This window comes from Acomys minous (assembly GCF_964271855.1).
Source record: "Acomys minous genome assembly, chromosome: 1".
NCBI classification, from domain to species: Eukaryota; Metazoa; Chordata; class Mammalia; order Rodentia; family Muridae; genus Acomys; species Acomys minous.
Window position 1 is genome coordinate 22,502,501 of NC_140483.1, and position 18,936 is coordinate 22,521,436.

An 18,936-nucleotide genomic window follows, 5' to 3' on the forward strand; every position below is an offset into this window, starting at 1 on the left:
GCTGGTGCTAGGAGGCGAGCTAGTTTATCACCGGCGACCAGGGGAAGAGGGGGCCATCTTGACTCTGGCTGGGAAGTACTCAGGTACGGGACCAAGAGAAACAGGGGTGAGGAGGAGCGGACTCCGGGCTTCTCTAGACTTCCTTGCCTGTATCTACTACAGTAACTGTCTTTTCCCTCTCTACGTTCCCCTCAGCTGTACACTGGGTAGCTACGTTGAATGTTGGGTCAGGTGGAGCCCATGCGAGTTATTACCACAAGGCAAACGAACAGGTAAGATGCCTGAGCTCATCCCCTTAGCGTAGGAAATCACCCAGAATCTTGGCTCCTCAAATCTCCCCAGGCTCCTGGCCTATTAGGCTTCCTGTGCTCACGTGGTACACTGGTCCGCGCATGCGTTCTAGCTTGCTGATGCCCTGTCAGAACTCCTCAGCTATTCATGGTGACGGATTCTCCACTGGGTTTTTGTCTCTGCTTCCCAGGTTCAGGTTGGCGTGGAGTTTGAGGCAAATACAAGGCTACAAGATACAACCTTCTCCTTTGGTTACCACCTGACTCTGCCCCAGGCCGATATGGTGTTTAGAGGTGAGGGTTATTGTGACATGTAGAATTGGTGAGCGACTGGGAGGGTATGTGGGGAGGAAGGCTACTTCTGTGGTCTTCTTGCTCCAAGTCCTGACTAACACTCGCTTCTCTGGCAGGCTTGGTGGATAGTAACTGGTGTGTAGGTGCTGTGTTGGAGAAGAAGATGCGCCCCCTGCCGGTCACCCTAGCCCTTGGCGCCTTCCTCAATCACTGGCGAAACAGATTCCACTGTGGCTTCACCATCACTGTGGGCTGAGGTTGTCCTGGAGGCGGCCTCCATGGCAGCTGGAACCTTTGAGTCATATGCCCTAGGGCCAGGGGCTAACTAGGTCCCTCCCCAGAGCCAACCCTTGCTGGATGACTTCTAGATCCCATGGGCAGAGTGGGGGACGAGACGATGTCCTCCTCAGAACTGGACCTGCCTCACAGTCATTTTCCAAGCAGGCAGCGGTTTGAGGTTCCCAATTCTGCCATCAGGCCCACTATAATTTCCCACAAGCTCTGTGGCTCCGGACTAGAGAGAGGATTAAGGGATATGTCTGGCTCTGCTCACCCTACGTTCTTCATTATTTTTGTTTGATTAAGATATTAGCTCCTTCTTCAGAGCAGAAAAAACTGCATGAAAATAGGGAGCAGGAAAAACGCTTCCTATTTAATTCCCCCCCCCCCATTTTTCTATTCCTCAGCCTTCCAAGGTTGGGAAAGTAGGGTTAAAGAGCTAAATCTTTGGACACAGAAGAGCAAAGAATGGGCCCACCCATTCCCATAAGGAACTTTACCTCCTAGCCCTGATGCTTCCTTCTTTCCCATCGTACTGTGTTTCCTGAGAACAACTTTGGCCCTATGGTCAGCCCACCTCCCCACTCTCTGCCCCCTCCCCACAACCCCCTGCATACCCCACCGAAGGCCGCACGGAGAGACAGCTGCTGTTCAGCATTTCATTGCCTTCACTGAGCTCCTTTCTGTTGGTTCCCATCTCGGCTGCCAGCGATTTTCCCCTTTCCAATCTAATGTATGGGGCGTGGGGGCGGGGGGGGGGGGCAGGATGCAAGCCTGGGCCTCAGCTGCATATCTCCTCAAGCAGCGGCATCATAGCAGACAGTCCCTGGATGCGCTGTACTTCATATGAGTATGCGTTGTTTATACTCCGGAGCTCAGCCAACAGGCCCAGCAGCTTTGCATACAGAAACCTTTGGAGAAAGTAGCAGGGTTACCAGGAAAATAAGGCAGCTTGGGAATCTTGTCCTGAGGTCCCCATCCCCTGAACTGTCCCTCAGAGAGGCTAAGACAAAACACTAGAAAAACCATGCTCTGGATGGATGGCACAAAGTATATTTTGAACTTTTTTTTTTTTTTTTTTTTTTTTTGGTGCCTAGTTTTTCCTGAACCCAGGGCTTTGAGGTCAAGTATAAAGAAACTACTAGGCTTGGCCAAAACTTCCACTGTATAGAATCTGAAGGTGGAGCCTTCTACATTGAGTGCTAAAGGGATGCACAGAACGAAAGTGGTATAAGCTTCTCTGCCGGGACTGTTGAACTAGGGTCGGGCTTTGTCCATATCAATGGTCATAACTGCAGTGGGGCTGCAAGAGTCCAGGAATTGACCCAATGCAGAGGAAAGAGCCAAAAGGAAGAACGAACAAGACCTTGGAGCTTTTGCTTTGCAGTTTGGAAAAGCTGGAGAGGTGAGGTGATGGAAGCCACCAGAAATCTCAGGAATGCTACTACACACAGGCTATGAGCTACTACTTTGCATCTCTACTGAATAAAAAATCTCGGAAAAGTAAGATGAAACAGCAGTCCGAGAAATCTGGGTACTGGAGCTGGGTGTGATGGGGTGGCCCAAAGAAAGGTCTAGATTCCTAAGTACCTGGTTCCCCAAAGGAAGCGATGGTACAATGGACTCCTCCCAGGCCCAGCATTCCTCACATCCCTTCCTCCCCTGCGTCCCCACCCTCCTACCTACCGCCTCTGGAACCTTGACTGTTGCCTTAGAATGTGGTTGTACAAAATCAGGGCCACCGCCTCTTGCAGCTCATCTATCTCTCTCCTCCGAGTAACTCCGGGCCTGTCTGAGATAGGAGACACTGGGATGGACAACATAGCAGGGCACACAGGTGGGGAGCCTCACATTGCACAGGGCCTGAGGATGGTGTAGACCCATCCATAGGCTTGAAAGCCAGGGGGGGTCAGGGATGGAGTACAGGGGCTGAGGGTTTTTTTTTTTTTTTTTTTTTTTTTTACTTTTGTGTGAGTCTCACCAGGAGAGAAGAGAGCCATGGCAACCATGAGCACGTACTCAGAGTCCTGGAGCCGCAGTCGTTTCAGTGTTGTATGGAAGCGAATGATCGACTCCAAAAACTCGTGCCGGAACCCTACTGTGAGAGATGGCAGGCTTAGGAGCCTCCTGGTCATTGTGCCATGCCTCATACCACAAGGATACATACCCTGTACTCCTCTACCATCTCACCAAGGACTGCATCTTCCATTTTATAGCAAAGAGGCCCACAGCAGAAAGTCTGTGTTTCAAGACAGAAAGTGGTGTTGAGTGAGATATGCAGTATTTCCACAGCCGCTCCCTTGAGGAGGGAGATCTGGTCCTCCATGGAGAGAGACCTGTTAGAGCAGAAACCAAGGGTGCCTTAGATTTAAGTCTGTACATCAAAAAGTCCTGACTGACACACTTAAAAGCTGAACGTGTAAGACCTAGTGCTCAGAAAGGCTAAAGGATAAGGGATCCACGGTTTTAATCAGAGATTGGTGGGATTTATGAAGCGCTTACTTCCCGGAAGACCGTGTGCTACTCACCGGAAGAGGGGCAGCTCCTTGGTGAACTTGATAATCTGCTGCACCATGAAAGTATTGATATCTGCAAAGTGTGTGAGCAGAGGCAACACGGGGACCAGAGGTGGGAAAGCACGGTGATGGATGAACAGGTAAGCTGGAGGCTGTGGAATTCTAGCATGAGTGAGAGGCCTCAGCCTCGGCTGTCCTTTAGGCCTCACCAGCCTTATCTGAGAAGGGTTGGGTCGTCGTGTCCCCCACCCCCACCCCCGCCAAGGAACCTGCCCACTCTGGGGTTCTGGAGACCCATACTGTTAGGACATGACACATAACCCTCTCCCTCAGGCACCCAGGCCAAATGATGTAAGTTCTCACCTTGAACTGCACCAGCTGGTCAAACATGGGGCCCACATGGCGGGTGTGGGCCCCCAGCAGGGTCTGGATTAGCTCTTTTTGTTCCTGACTCAGCTGCAGCGATGCATTCTGTGCCCGCCTCTGTGCCTGCCTGGCTCGCCGCAGTGCCAGGGCTTCTGCTGACAGTATCACTGTGCCAGGCAAGAGAGGTGACGAAGCGGTTGAGACCGTCAGAGAGTAGCTTTCTGCCAGCCCCTGAGTTGGGGCTACTCAAATCTCCACATATAAGGAAGAACTGAGAGCTGAGAATGTGGTGTGTGCCTGTAATCCCAGCACTCGGGAGGCAGAGGCAGGCAGTGAGTTTGAAGCCAGCCTGGTTTACAAAGCGAGTCCAGGACAGACAAAGGCTACACAAAGAAACCCTGTCTTGGGAGAGGAGGAAAAAAAAAAAAAAAAAGGAGGACCGAAGAAGAAAGGAGAGTTTCTGAGACTTCCTTGGACTTCACTGACCTAGCGTCTCCAGGTGGCAGGGGAATCCCTGCACACTTCCGCCAACCTCACATTTATCTGAGATACACTGCAGCAGAAAACAGTGCACCGTGGGAAAGAAGGGAAGCGTGGAAAATGAAGTGGGAAGGGTCTAAGATGCTTGGCTTCCCGGGAACATCGCAGAAGGGTCTTCCTACTGAAAGCATCACTTTGAATCTGCATGGCATTGCCATTTCAAAGCTTCTGGGCCTAGCTGTCACCGGATACAGCAACTCTAACTCACATAGGGAAGACTTCATGGTTTGTTTTTTTTTTTTTTTTTCCCAGAAGCACAGATTCCCGTGACACTTCCAGAGTCATAAAGCAAGGGATACAGGTTGGTCAAGGTCATTTGGCTTCTACGGTGTCCTTTCCGCTGCACCACATTGGAAAGTAATGCAATAAGGAGAAACAAGAGTCTGAGCAAGGGAGATGGCCTTGATTCTCAAGTGTGACTCTACTTTTTTAGCTGACTGACTCAGGCAGCTTAGGTTGTGGGAGACCAGCCTCATCTGTTGGGAAGCACAGCAGAGTTACCTGGCACCGAGGAAGCAGCAACGAATAGCCAAGAAGTACCCAGGAGATGGCAGATACTATGTACTCAAGAGACGAAGCAAGCAAGCCACGTGGCTCTCTAGGGAAGGGCATTTCGGGTGGAGGGAATGGCAAATGAGAAAGGGTATGCTTGGTGTGTTCAGGGACAGCACCGAGCCAGTGTGGCTGGAACGTATACTGAAGGGGATGAAGAGACAAAGCCGGAAGGAGGATAAAATCATGTACCTTAAAGGAGATTGGCGTGGGGGAGAGACTGGAGGAGTGGCTCAGGGTTAAAGGCACTGGCTGCCCTTTCAAAGGACCTGGGTTAAATTCCCTGCATCCACATGGCAACTCATAGCCATCTGTAACTCCAGTTCCAGGGGACCCAACACCCTCTTCTAGGCTCTGTGGGCACCAGTCACACACATGGTGCACATATATATATATGCAAATACTTATACACATTAAAAATAAATATTTTTTAAAAGGGAAACTAGAGGTTTTGAAAACAGAAGCCTAATCTGATTCATTTCAAAAAGCTTAACCTGCTTGCTCTGTGGACCATGAGCTATTAGGGATGCAAACAAGCAGAGATGCCCAGGCAATGGACTCCTGGGATGGTAAGGGGTTCAACTCACTGTCTTTCCTCATGCCAGCGTTTAGACACTTCTGCAACCTGCAGGCTGGACAGTGGCGTCTCTGGGCCTTGCTGACCTCACAGCTTCCAGCAAATGGACAGATGGGACCAATGGTTTTGCTCACTGTTCGTCTGTGAGGGAGAAACAGGCTCTCTGCATGCAGGGTTTGAGATGGCCCCGAGCAGGCAGGTGGGTGTGAGAGGGACCTGAAAGGACAGGGCCTAAGAGACTGACTTAACAACAGGCTAATCTGAGCGGGGGGGTCAAAGGTCTTCGGAGGTACTTGGAGCACTTTCATGGGAACCTGGAGCCACTCGGGAACCCTCCCTGTGTGGTACTAACTTGGTACTCTGCAGGTAGTGTGTACTAAGCAAGTGCCCCTGACGAATAGGCTGTGTCCCTAGGACAAATGGTCAGCCTGCTTTGTCATTAAGTCACCAGTTTCATACAGTGTTGTAGTCAGCAGGATCAAGGGACGCTAGCCACAGGGCAGTTGAGCTTAGCTGCGAGGGTAGGAGAGCCTGATAAGCTTGGAGATGCGCCAGTGTTTAAAGGTTGGCTGATAGGAGTTGTGGAGGTTGTTTCTGTTGGGGAGGAAGCATTCACCTGAAAAAGCCCTTGCAGCCCTCACAGGTCAGGGCATGGAAATGATAGCCCGTGGCTCGGTCTCCACACACCACACAGTTCCTCGGTCCATAATCTTCTCCATCGGCCATGGCCTCAAGTGTTAGAGTAGCTGTCATGGCCTCCTGACTCGGGGGAGAAGAAGACGGTCAGCTCTGGACCACACTTGACTCTCTCCTTTCTCTTCTGCAGAATCTCTTCCCAAGACTACCTACCTTACACGGGAATCCCCGCCCCTCGCCCCCCTCAGCACTGTCTGCACTAGAAGCAAAAGAGGTTGCTTTCAGTCTCCGGCCTCCAACAAATTACCTACCTGTTTCTCTTAGGCAGCATGCCACGTGCAGGCCACGAAATCTGCTGAGGGCCACCTCTCCCCAAGCCTCCACGCTGACCCCGCTCTTGCTCTCCTTGTGATCTCGGGAATTAGGGATTATGGTTCTCAGTACCTGGAAACCAAAGGGACGTCTCTTGTATGTGGCCTCCAGGTACTGTCCGTGCCATATGTAGGTAGGATGCAGACTCTGGACTCAGGGCAAAGACCTTGGGTTGGGGGAGGGGGTTTTCTAGCATGCCTGAAGTGTTGGTTGGTGGCAGATTGGGAGGGACTGCTGTAGGTGGGGACCTTATGACTCATCAAAATCTGGTGCTTAGCAGGGCTCATGGAGGTTGTTCTTGTTGGTGAGCTCTAGGCTGAGTCTACAGCCGTCTTCTTTACATGGATCCTAGATAAACCGAGAGACAAAGAGAGAGACACGGCACTGTTTACATGCAGTATGCAAAGAGTGAAAGAAGAGGGGTAACAATCCTACCATGCTCCCAGAATGCTCTCTCTTTTTAAAAAATACATATTTATTGATTTTTTTTTTTTTTAAATCTGTACACCTAGGATCCACAGAGATCAGAGGACAGTGTCTGATCTTCTGGGACTGGAGTTATAGGCAGTTGTGAACTGACATGTTGGGTACTAGGAATTGAAGCTGAAGCCTTTGCAAATGCAAGAGTGTATGTGCTCTTACCCTCCGAGCCCTCTCTATAGCCCCAGAAATCTGTCTTAAAAAGACTTCAGTAAGTCAGGCAGTGGTGGCACAGGCCTTTAATCTCAGCAGGGAGGCAGAGGCAGCTGGATCTCTGAGTTTGAGGCCAGTCTGATTTACAGAGTGAGCTCCAGGACAGCCAAGGCTACACAGAGGAACCCTATCTCGGAAAAAAAAAGAAAAAGAAAAAGGAAAAAAAAAAAAAAGACCTCAGTAGTTTGTAGTATGATTTATTTTATGTGCCTGGCCCTTTAAAGGATCCTAAGCCCTTCACTGTCAGTTGCCTCTTGGAATTCTGGGAGCAGGAGAGGATTAAAAAGCCAGCGGAGGCTGAGAACTGGGTGTGGGAACAGGGAGTGGGCATACAGCTGGCAGAAGAGAATGGTCAGAGACGACGGTGAGGAAGAAAGAAGAGCGAGTCAGGCTAGAGAGAAGAAGACAGGAGGGTTAACAGAGTGAGAATAAGAGACACTTGAAGGTGAATTGGGCTCGCAGAGTGAGAAGAGAAGACAGTTGCTGACTTTTGAGCCGGGGAAGCTTTGCTGAGCCTGAGAAGATCACGTTAGGAGACAGGAGAAGCACCCGTCATAAAACCAAAATGCTACCGTAATCTAATTAAGAATTTAGGCAGAAGGCTAATAGAGATCCCTCTTCCTTACCTGGGAGGACTGAGATCTGAATAAAAGTGAACTCTAGGTGCTGGCAAGGTGGCTAAGTCAGTAAAGTACTTATAAGGATCTGAGTTTAAGGCCTAGAACCTACATTTCTAAAAAGGCACAGTGGGACACATATGTAATCCCAGTGCCAAGGAGGAGGAGACAGGTGGAGCCCTGGGGCTTGACGCCTAGCTTTGTGGTGAGAATGTTGGTTTCTTTAAAAACCCAGTTGTGGGGCCAGGGCGTGGTGGCACACATGCCTTTAATCCTAGCACTCGGGAGGCAGAGGCAGGTGGATCTCTGTGGCCTACAAAGTGAGTCCAGGACAGCCAAGGCTACACAGTTAAACTCTGTCTCGAAAAATCAAAATAAACTGAAAGAAATAAAAAAAGAAAAAACCCAACCTAGTTATGTTATGTGAAAAAAATTTTTTTTTAATCCTAGGTGTGGGATATGGGGCTGCTTCAGATTGTCCACAGCCTGTAACTATGATTTGTCTCGTGCTCTAGGAGGGACGTGATTTTTGTCAGCTGCAGGATAGTTTATGTTTGGAGTTTGGGGGACTCTTGAGAGGGTATAAATTCGAGAGCCCCCACTGGGCCTGCGGTGGCTGCTGTTCCCGTGCGGCTGCTCCTGCTGTTCCTGGTTCCTGTAGCTGCTTTTGCTGTTGTTGGGTGCTGGGTCGCTGGATTGCTGGTTGCTAGTTGGAGATATTCTAACTACGAAGATTGCACTTGCCCCCAAGGAATTCGATGCCCCCTAATCAGCAGGAAGTAGTCTAAAAAGAGCTATGACACCTTTCCTCCCTAACCTTTCTTGCCTACCTACTGTTGGGGAGCTGGAAGGTATTGGGGTAGAGAAGGGTGGTAGATCTAAGAACTCAGTAAAGTAGCCAAAGAGCCGGCCTATATAGCCTAGTTGGTGAATTCCAGTCCAGTGAGAGATTGTCTCAAAAAACCAAGGTGGGGCTGGTGTAATGACTCATTAGGTAAAGGCACTTGCTGTCAAGCATGCTGACCTCTTTGATCCCTGGGATCCACATGGTGGAAGGAAAGAATTGGCCCCTGCAAGTTGTCCTCTGACCTTTGTAAATGCTCAGTGGCATCTGTGTACCCCTTCCCAAGTGAAGGAATGTAACAAAAGCAAAAACCCTCACAAAACAAGATCGATGGTGCACCTGCACGCGCACACACTCACACACACACACACACACGAGTATAACTTTATTTTTTTGTTCTTAGCTTTATTTTATGCCTGCATGTATGTATACCATGAGCATGCCTCGTACATGAAGAAGTCAGAAGGCTTTGGAATCCATGAAAGCAGGTCAGGTGTGGTGGTACATGCCTTTAGTCCCAGCTCTTAGGAGGCAGAGGCAGGCCAGTCTGGATGAGGTGGCACCTTTACCAATGGCATCTCCTGGACTCCCTTCAGGGGCTCCAACCTTGACACCTGGTGCCAAATCTCAGCCTCTCTATACCACCTCTTCAGTTCTGCAGCTTTTGTGCCACCCAAATCAGTGACATTGGTCTCTTGTTAATCATAACGTACTCTTTTGGCCCAGCTGACCAGAAACTCCAGATTCTTAATAAAAACATCATAGGAACGGTCCTGATAGTCTTTGCTTTTCTCTGTAATTCCACAGGGCCTCCATCATCTGCACTGCTCTCACCATTATCATCATTTTTTTTGTGTGTGGTTTTTTGAGACAGGGTTTCTCTGTGTAGCCTAGACCAGGCTGGCTTCAAACTCACAGCGATCCACCTGCCTCTGCCTCCCGAGTGCTGGGATTAAAGGCATGCGCCACCACGCCCAGCTCATTATCATCATTTTTAAAAAAGATTTATTTATTGATTATTATGTATACAGTGTTTCACCTGCAGGTCAGAAGAGGGCATCAGATCACATTATAGATGGCTGTGAGCCACCATGTGGTTGCTGGGAATTGAACTCAGGACCTTTGGAAGAGCAGCCAGTGCTCTTAACCTCTGAGCCATCTCTCCAACTCCTCACCATTATCTTCTAACCTCCCATAATCATTAAGCTCTGAGCACTCAGTAGCTTTCCTAGCTCAAAGCCCCCACATCTTTCTTCATTCGTCCTTCGAACCCGGCCAGACCATTCACAGCAATGCTCTGCTTCTGGTACCAATTCTTGTTCTACTTTGCTTTCTATCACTGTGATAAACGTCATAACCAAAAGCATCCTGAGGAGGAAAGGGTTTGTTTGGCTTGTATCTCCTGATCACAGTTCCTCATTGCGGGAAGTCAGGGATGCAGGAGCCCAAGCAGAGGCCACAGAGGAGCTCTGGCTACTGGCTGACTCTCCACAGGTTGCCTAGCCCGCCTTAAAAACTTGTTTATTGTAGGTTGGAGAGATGGCGCAGCAGTTAAGAACATTGATTTCTCTTCCAAGAGGACCTGGATTAAATTCCCAGCACCCACATGGCAGCTCACAACTGTCTGTGACTACAGGATCCAATACCCTCACACAGACACACATGCAGGCAAAGCATCAATGAACATAAAATAAAAATAAACTATAAAAATTGTTTATCTTACATGTAAGTGTGTGTCTGGATGTGTATGTATGCACCACATGTACACATGAATCGATGAACTTCAGAAGATGGTGTTGGATCCTCTGGAACTGGCATTGTATGCAGTTGTGAGGTTCCATGTAGGTGTTGGGAACTGAGTTCAGGTCTTGAGACATTTTTTTCCAGCCCCTTAGCTTGTTTTCTTATACAACCTATGGCTGTCTGCTCAGGGGTAGCCCCGCCCATGGTGGGCTGGGCCCTCCCACATCAATCATCAGTCAAGAAAGTGCCCCACAGACTTGCTTACAGGCCAGTCTTATGGAAACATCTTCTCAATTGAGTTTTACCCTTTCTAGATGACTCTAGCTTATGTCAAGTTGACATAAAAAATAAAAATAAAAAAATAACCAGCACATGTATCAAGTGCCAGGCATGGTAGTGCATGCTTGGGATTCCAGCACTAGAGAGGCCTGAGGTAGGAAATATTGAGTTCCAGGATAGCTTGGGCCACTTAGCAACATCATGTCTTTAAAAAAATAAAGCAGGTGTGGACTGTGCCTGTGGTTGAGAGGCAAAGGGCAAAGTAAAGGCAGGATGATCAGGAGTTCAAGGTGACCCTCAGCTACGTAGAGAATTCAAGGTTGGTCTGGGACATGATACCCTGTCTCAAACAAACTGGCATACAAAACCACATACCAAATATGCCTAGAGTCAAGACGAAGAATTCCTAGGCCTGTTATGGTGATGTCTGCTTATATTCCCAGTATCTGAGTGCAGATGTAGCTCAATCCCTGCAGAGCTTGTCTGGCATCAGTGGAGCTCAAGGCTCAATCCCCAGCATCACCTAAATCAGGCATAGTGGCACACACCTTTAGTGCCAACACTTGGGGAGCAGAGGCGGGAGGACTGCTGTGAGCTCAAGGCCAGCCTGGTCTACATTTCAGGGCAGCATGGCTACATTGCACACAGGAGGCGAGCACTCTATCAACTGAGCTACATCTCTAAGCTCAAGCAAGGCTGTTAAAAATCCATTCTCACCTCTCTCTGTAATTATGACTCTAAACCTGCACTTGGGGACTTTAATTCATCCTTAAATAAATATTAACCTGAACTCTTAACTTAAAAAGTGGTTAAAATATCTATTTACCTATCTATATCTGTTATTGACTTCGCTCAAGTGAGACTATGCGAAATCATGGTAATTATTTCCATTAACAAATACTGACCCTACCATGTGTTAGATAAACGATAAGATGAATATGACACTCTCTTACATTCATGAGGCTTAAACTCCAGTAGGAAGACAACCCTTTTAATAGATTATAAAGAAATATATTCAGACCCGTGATGGTACTATGCTCAGAGGATCATGTGACCAAAAGAGGGGTCCAAATCACACTCCTGACTTAGCAAAGTGATGCTGTGCTCCATCTCCTTCTCAGATAAGTGGTGGCTGAGATGAGTTTTAAAAGACAAGGTGTTTGCTGCCAAACCTGATGACCAGAGTTCAAACCCAGGGACCCACATGACAAAAGGCAAGAACTAACTTCTGCTGGTTGTCCTCTGACTTCTACACATGCGATGTGGTAAATATGCACACACAGAAATAAATACAAGAAAAATTAAAAGAGTGAGCTGGGAAATAACATGGCCAGATCTGTGTTCAGGATAGAGCTCTGTTTGGCAACTGGTTGGCAGGGGCATGTGAGGATGGAGGGCTGGAAGCAGAGACCAGTTAGCAAGCTGATGCAGGTGAGAGATGAAGCCTGCTCTCGATGGTGGTAGGGCGTTTAGAAGGAGGGAGTTTCAAGATCTACACAGGAAGTGCAATCACTGAGTTGGAAAACAGGAAGAGAAGTAAATCCCTCGGGATACCTAGCACAGCTGACTAAGGATGCTGGTACTGAGCGGGGAAAGAGGATGCTGAAGGACAGATGTCCTCTGCTTGGTCTCTGATCCTCTTCTACAGTGACAATGCATTTCAGCAACACATTATCAAGTGCGTGTTCTGTCGTTAGACACCGTGAGTAGGAGGAACAAAAGAGAGAGGTCCTATTACAAAGGAATTTAATTAAGTAGCTGTTCTAGCTGCTTTTGTGTTGCTGTGGTAAATACCCTGGCAAAAAGCAACATAAGGGAGAAAAGGATTTATTTAACTCAGAATTCCAGGTTACAATCGGACCTTCCAGGGAAGGCAAGCTAGGAACACAAGCAACTGGTCGCATCACAGCCACCCTGGCTCCCTTAACGGTAGAGCACAAAGTATACGCTGAAGTAAAGCCTTTTCTTCCTCACGTTGCTTTTTTTTTTTTTTTTTAGATAGGGTCTCTCTGTGTAGCCTTGGCTGTCCTGGACTCACTTTGTAGACCAGGCTGGCCTCAAACTCACAGCGATCCACCTGTCTCTGCCTTCCAAGTGCTGGGATTAGAGGCGTGCGCCACCACCGCCTGACTTTTTATTTTTATTTTTTTTTAATTACAGCAATAGAAACCCTAAGACACAGGCAGGAGCCACCACTTGGGAGTCCCAGGACTCAGGAGGCAGACGCAGTTGGATCTTTGTGATTTTGAGGCTAGCCTGGTCTACAGAATGAGTTTCACAACAGCTATGCTATGTACAAAGACCCTGTCTCAGAAAGAAAGGAAGAAAGGAAGAAAGGGAAAAAAGAAACCCTAACTAAGAACTTGGCCCTAGCTCTTACTGGCTGAATTACTGATTTTGCCCTTTTCTTGATTGTTTGAGACCCAGTTCAATGGACCCTGGAAATCAGACATTGTTATCCTGAACTCACTGTAGATTCAGAAAAGACTTCTAGGCTGTCACATGTGGTGGTTTAAACAGGAATGACCCCCGTAGACCCATACCCATATATTTGTAACATGTGGTCCTTAGGGGGTGGTACTACTTGAGAGGGATTGGGAGGTGTGGCCTTGTTGGAGGAAGTGTAGTGCTAGAGGTGGGCTCTGGGATTTCAAATACCGAGCCAGGCCTAGTGGCTCTGTCTTCCAGCTGCCTGCAGATCCAGGTGTAGGACTCTTTTTTTTTTTTTTTAACTTTATTTGTATGTGAGTTCTTTTTTTTTTTTTTTTAAGATTTATTTATTATGTATAAAGTATGCATCAGATCACATTATAGATGGTTGTGGTCGCTGGGAATTGAACTCAGGACCTCTGGAAGAGCAGACAGTGCTCTTAACTGCTGAGCCATCTCTCCAGGCCCCTGTATGTGCGTTCTTTATCTGCCAAAGAGGGCATCGGATCACATTATGGATGGTTGTGAGCCACCATGTGGTTGCTGGGAATTGAACTCAGGACCTCTGGAAGAGCAGGCGGTGTTCTTAACCACTGAGCCATCGCTCCAGCCCCCAGATGTAGAACTCTTAAGCCATTTCTCCAGCACCATGTCTGCCTGCACGCTGCCATGCTTCCCGCCATGATGATAGTGGACTAAAGCTCTGAAACTGTAAGCCAGCCCCAGTTAAATGCTTTCCTTTATCAGAGTTGCCATGGTCCTGGAGTCTCTTCACAGCAACGGAACACTGACTAAGACAGCACCAGCTGCCTGGGGAGAGTTCAGATGGAGGAAAACTGTTTGAACCAGGAGCTGTTCATTCACTGGGGTCTAGGAATTATCCTGAGCCTTGTTCTTGGAGAAGCCTACCTCGTACTTCTGCTGTTGCTGCTGCGGCTGCTGCTGTTTGAGACAAGGTTTCATGTAGCCCCTGGCTTGTCTGGAATTTGTTATGTGCCCAAGGCTGACATTGAACTCCGACTGGCTTCTGCCTCCTGTGTGTTGAGATTACAAACATGTAGCACCGCACCTAGTATATCTTGTACCCCTTTGGGACAGGGCTGCCTTGGAAAGAGACCTCTCTGAGCTGACTCTTCTATGTAAGGAACAGCCTTCCAGCCTTAGGGTCTCTTCTGTGGAACTGATGAAAAGTAGAATCTTAGCTGGGCGGGGTGGCACATCCCTGTAATCCCAGCACTCAGGGAGGTCTCGGCCAGTGAAAGTCTTTGCACAGTGCTTACAACACGGGAGAGGCACATGTGTGTCCACCCTCTTTGCTGTCTTCCTCCCTTGCTCTTCCGTTCTCACCCTGTCCCAGATGCTAAGCTGGAAGATGGAGTCACCTGGCCTCTCTTCTCTCCTGAAAATGGACTCGAAGCCATGATTTGTCATTGCTGTCCCCTACATGGCTGCGACCTCCCAGCTGAGTTCAGGCCCTCATCATTTTCACTCGTCACCGCAGTGGCCTCCTAAATAATTCTCCCCGCTCTCAGCCTCATCTTCTAACCCATCCTCCATGGTTGCTATTTCTAAAAATGCAAATTTGATCATGTCCTTTCCCTGCTTAAAATTCTTCATCTGCTTTCCATCACCTTCAGGGGGAAAAAGAAATCCAATCTCTTTAGCACGTCACACAAAGTCCTTTGTGATCTGGCCTCTATTTATCACCCTGGCCTGTCCCCACTTCCCTTCCCCGTCCTGTCCTGGTACATCACATTTGGCTCTAGATACGCTGAAACACTTAAGCTCCCTGAACAGGCTGTGCTCATGTACCTCTGACATTCACCTTTGTTGTCCCCTTCAGCTGGAATCACCTCACATACCCCGCCCCCCTCAACATCTCCCCCTCACTTTCAGTCTCTCCTCCATTGGTCCTCCTGGCCCTGCAGGCTTGAGTATAGCAGATCACCTCAAGGAGCCTGTAAGTTATATCTGCACACGAATTTGTCAGGCACTAACCAAAGAACAACTGTATGTGTCTTGCTATCAATCAATTGTAAGTTGTTGAATTAAAGAACTGCTTTGTTGTTGTTGTTTTGTTTTTCCAGACAGGGTTTCTCTATGTATCTTTGGTCGTCCTAGACTTGTAGACCAGACTGACCTCGAACTCACAGCAATCCACCTGCCTCTGCCTCCCAAGTGCTGGGATTAAAGGTATGCACCACCACACCCAGCAAGAACTGCTTTTTTTTTTTAAAATAGAGTTTTTGTTTGTTTGTTTGTTTGTATTGTTTTGTTTTGGCTTGGTTTTTCAGGACAGGGTTTCTCTGTGTAACAGAGCCCTGGCTGTCCAGGACTTGATTTGTAGACCAGGCTGGTCTCAAACTCAGAGATGCATCTGTCCCTGCCTCCTGAGTGCTGGGATTAAAGGTGTGTGCTACACAGCCTGGATTATAGAGTTTGTTTTTAAAAGAACATTTTCTTTAAACATTTTAAAAATTAGTGTGTGTGTGTGTGTGTGTGTGTGTGTGTGTGTGTGTGTGTGTGTGTCTATGTGCATGTAAAAGGAGGCCAGAAAAGGATCAGATCCCCTGGAGCTGGAGTTATACAGGCAATTGTAAGCTGCCTGATGTGGGTGCTGGGAATCAAACTCCAATTCTCTGTAAGCACAGTACCTGCTTAGCCGGGCATGGTGGCGCATGACTTTAATCCCAGCATTTGTGAGGCAGAGGTGGGTGGATCTCTGTCAGTTCCAGGCTAGCCTGGTCTACAAAGAGAGATCCAGGACAGCCAGGACTACACATAGAGAAACCATGTCTCAAAAAAAACCAAAAACAAAAATAAAAAAAGAAAAGAAAAAGAAAAAAGAAAAGAAGAAAAAGAAGAAGAGGAGGAGGAGGAGGAGGAGGAAGAAGACGAAGTCTTAACCACTGACCCACCTCTCCAGCATAAAGATTAGTTTTTTGTTTGTTTATTTCTTTTCTTTCATTTTCATTTAAAACCTCTATTTTATATGTATAGGTATTTTTGCCTACATGTATGTCTGTACACTACTTACATGTCTGATACCCATGGAGGGCTGAAGAGGGCGTTATATCACATACAACTACAGTTACAGATGGGTGTAAGCTACCAGGTTGGTGCTGGGAATCAAACCTAGGTCTTTTGGAAGAGCAGCAAGTGCTCATAACCACTGAGCCATCTCTCCAGCCCTCTTTCCTTTTACTTTTGAGATTTTTCACTACATAGTCCAATTAAGCCTCTTGTGTACTGTTGAGTGATGGTCTGATGTATTTTGATGCTAATTAATAAAAAGCCATCCCACCTGGTCAGGGCAGAGGAGATAGAGGTGTGGCTAAGGTACCAGGGCTTAGAGACGAGAGAGAGGAATTCAAGGAAGAAGAAGAAGAGACAAGAGGAGAGGGTCCAGAGAGGAGAAAGAAAAAGACCACCATGAGGAGGAAGGGGAAAGACTCGCGGAGGAGAGGAAGGCTGCCATAGCTTAGCTGGAAGCACATGACAGGCATGGATGGAGAATTCGGCCCAGGCGAAGAACATTAGCAAGCATTTGGGATTATGAACGGGAGATAGCGTGACTGAAGTTGTTGGAAGCAGACGCCATGGGATTGGGGCAGGGATCACATACCTTCCCCACTATGGGAAGTAGTGTAGAGGATTAATGTCTGCCCTGCCCTAGGTTAACTAAGGCTATTTTAAAATATAACCAGTGTCAGTGTCTTTATTGATTGCTAACCGGGCATGCTGATCATACTGATAATACAGGTACTGTGATCACAAACATTCATGAACCATCCAAGCCGACTAAAATCAGCGTCTTTACAACCATCTATAATGTGATCTGATGCCCTCTTCTGGCCTGTAGTTGTACATGCAGGCAGAGGACTGTACACATTATAATAAATAAATCTTAAAAAACAAACAAACAAAAAACCAAAGAGGCTTTTGCTGTTGGTTGTCTGGCTGATTGGTTTTGCTTTCTGCAATGGCATCTGGCTTTGTAGTCCAGGCTGACCGCAAACTCACGGCAATCTTCTTGCCTCAGTCTCCCAAATGCTATGACTACTAGCATGAACCATGACACCTGGGTGGGATACCCAGAGTCCTAAGTACTCCAGGCACATATAATAAATGTTCATGGCATGAAAACCTTGACTAGGATATGAATTAAAGTCTCATTCCAGGGGCTGAAGAGATGGCTCAGTGGCTAAGAGCACTTTTTTTTTTTTAAAGAAAGATTTATTTATTTATATAGTGCTTTGCCTGCATGCACCCCTGCATGCCAGAAGAGGGCACCAGATCTCATTACAGATGGTTGTGAGCTACCATGTGGTTGCTGGGAATTGAACTCAGGACCTCTGGAAGAGCAGTCAGTACTCCTAACGGCTGAGCCATCTCTCCAGCCCCGCTAAGAGCACTTGTTATCTAGGTTAGGTTCACAACACCTACATGGTGGCTCACAACCACTGTAACTCCAGGTCCAGAGGGTCCGATGCCCTTTTCTCACATCAGAGCCTATCAGGCACCACACATGGGACCTATATATAGATGAAGGAAAAAGACTGATACACGTAAAACTAAAACAATATAAAACAAAATACAGTCTCATTCTAAGCTATTTCCATGCGATAATCAGGTACAGTTATTTATGTTATTCATTCATTCAGTAAGTACGGAGTGAATGCACTCATTCAGTAACTGTTTAGCGGAGCTCTTCTCTGTGTGGGGCGCTCTGCTCTACTGGAAGTCCTAAGGTGCCATCTGGAAGCGTTCCTACTTTCCTTTTAGCTGCTGTCTTTTAGAACTGATTATCCTTTGATGTTCCCACTCTCTGGCCAGACGCCATCAGTCTCGCACGCTGACTCCCGACTCCTTTCTGACTTCTGAACTGTTGCTACATGCTGTTCCTGCCTTCCGTGTTTGCATTTGATATTGGCTGACCTCACTCAGGTAGCCCTTGAGCCAGCTTTCCAGTCTGGGCCGGCTCTAGTCTGTTCGACCTCTCAGGTCCTGGCGCAATCACTTTCAACAGGAAGGGGCTCCTTTCATTTGAGCCTTGTCATCTGATTTTAATCTTTTCTTTTTCTATTCATCAGGGATCTCCTCTAGTCTCTTGAATTCTCTGTGACACTTTCTTCTCTAACCTCTATGGTTTTATCCTTTCTTCGTTCTCCTCCAGTGCTGCGGAGTAAAGTACCCCGTCACTAAGCCACACCTCCAGCCCCGCCTCCATCTATTCTGATAGCTCTGCTTTCTTCATCCTTCAAAGGTGTTTTTTTGTTTGTTTGTTTGTTTTTGTTTTTGTTTTTGTTTTTTTTCCAAGTCTCTGGGAGGAACTATGAGTTTTCTCCACTCAGCCTTTCCCTCAACCTTGCTTCCCCTCATCTTCCATGTTTTTCCTGAATGAATCATCTATTCGCAAAGTACCAGAAGTGAAAACATCTGACCGGTTAACACAACAGTTTGCCAATTACCTGTACATGCTCGATCTTGTTTATCGGTATCTTAGCATGCGACTGTCTCCAACACCTGTAACTCGTTCCACAGAATCTTGCTGTTGTTGGTTGGTTGGTTTTTGAGACAGGATCTCACTATGTATCCTTACCTGGTCTGGAGTTTGATATGTACACCTGGTTGGCCTTGAACTCAAAACTATCTGCTTATCTCAGCTTCCCGAGAGCTGGGATTAAAGGTGTACACCGCCACAGCTGGCTCTTTTTTTTTTTTTTGAGACAGGGTTTTTCTATGTAGCCTTGGCTGTCCCAGACTTGCTTTGTAGACCAGGCTGGCCTCGAACTCACAGAGATCCGCCTGCCTCTGCCTCCCGAGTGCTGGGATTAAAGGGGTGCACCACCATGCCCGGCTTCACACTTGGCTTTTAACCTTTAAAAAAAAATTGCCAGCCGGGCAT

The 18,936-nt window shown here is 47.6% G+C and overlaps 2 protein-coding genes and 1 long non-coding RNA gene across 9 annotated transcripts in view; 2 read left to right on the forward strand and 1 right to left on the reverse strand.

The window, feature by feature from the left end:
- Window positions 1-1,937, forward strand: part of TOMM40L (translocase of outer mitochondrial membrane 40 like) — a 4,284-nt gene extending 2,347 nt beyond the window's left edge. The window contains exons 7-10 of the mRNA XM_084796799.1: window positions 1-83; window positions 196-272; window positions 482-584; window positions 701-1,937. The exon at window positions 1-83 is cut by the window's left edge and continues 40 nt beyond it. Coding sequence (XP_084652925.1) covers window positions 1-83; window positions 196-272; window positions 482-584; window positions 701-840 — 403 coding nt within the window. The 3' untranslated portion in view covers window positions 841-1,937. The remainder of the gene's footprint in view (window positions 84-195; window positions 273-481; window positions 585-700) is intronic.
- On the reverse strand, window positions 1,255-10,104 carry NR1I3 (nuclear receptor subfamily 1 group I member 3). Of its 6 annotated transcripts, none has more exons than XM_084796766.1 (9): window positions 6,362-10,104; window positions 6,031-6,173; window positions 5,425-5,555; window positions 3,743-3,912; window positions 3,392-3,531; window positions 3,054-3,199; window positions 2,845-2,958; window positions 2,550-2,655; window positions 1,255-1,774 (listed from the first exon to the last, which is right to left on the reverse strand). In XM_084796766.1, the coding sequence occupies exons 2-9, from the start codon at window positions 6,165-6,167 to the stop codon at window positions 1,645-1,647; spliced, it is 1,074 nt and encodes a 357-aa protein (XP_084652892.1). In that variant the 5' UTR covers window positions 6,168-6,173; window positions 6,362-10,104; the 3' UTR covers window positions 1,255-1,644. The 6 variants fall into 6 exon arrangements, 4 of the variants coding, with proteins under 4 accessions (XP_084652892.1, XP_084652891.1, XP_084652890.1 ...); XM_084796765.1 differs by having other exon boundaries at window positions 2,845-2,961; XM_084796764.1 differs by lacking the exon at window positions 6,362-10,104 and having other exon boundaries at window positions 5,425-6,164.
- LOC311605973 lies at window positions 3,392-11,518 on the forward strand. Of its 2 annotated transcripts, XR_014782136.1 has the most exons (3): window positions 3,392-3,519; window positions 4,538-4,846; window positions 10,114-11,518. It is a non-coding gene; the product is annotated as an uncharacterized lncRNA (long non-coding RNA). The 2 variants fall into 2 exon arrangements; XR_014782137.1 differs by lacking the exon at window positions 10,114-11,518 and having other exon boundaries at window positions 4,538-5,558.
- The last annotated feature ends 7,418 nt before the right edge of the window (window positions 11,519-18,936 follow it).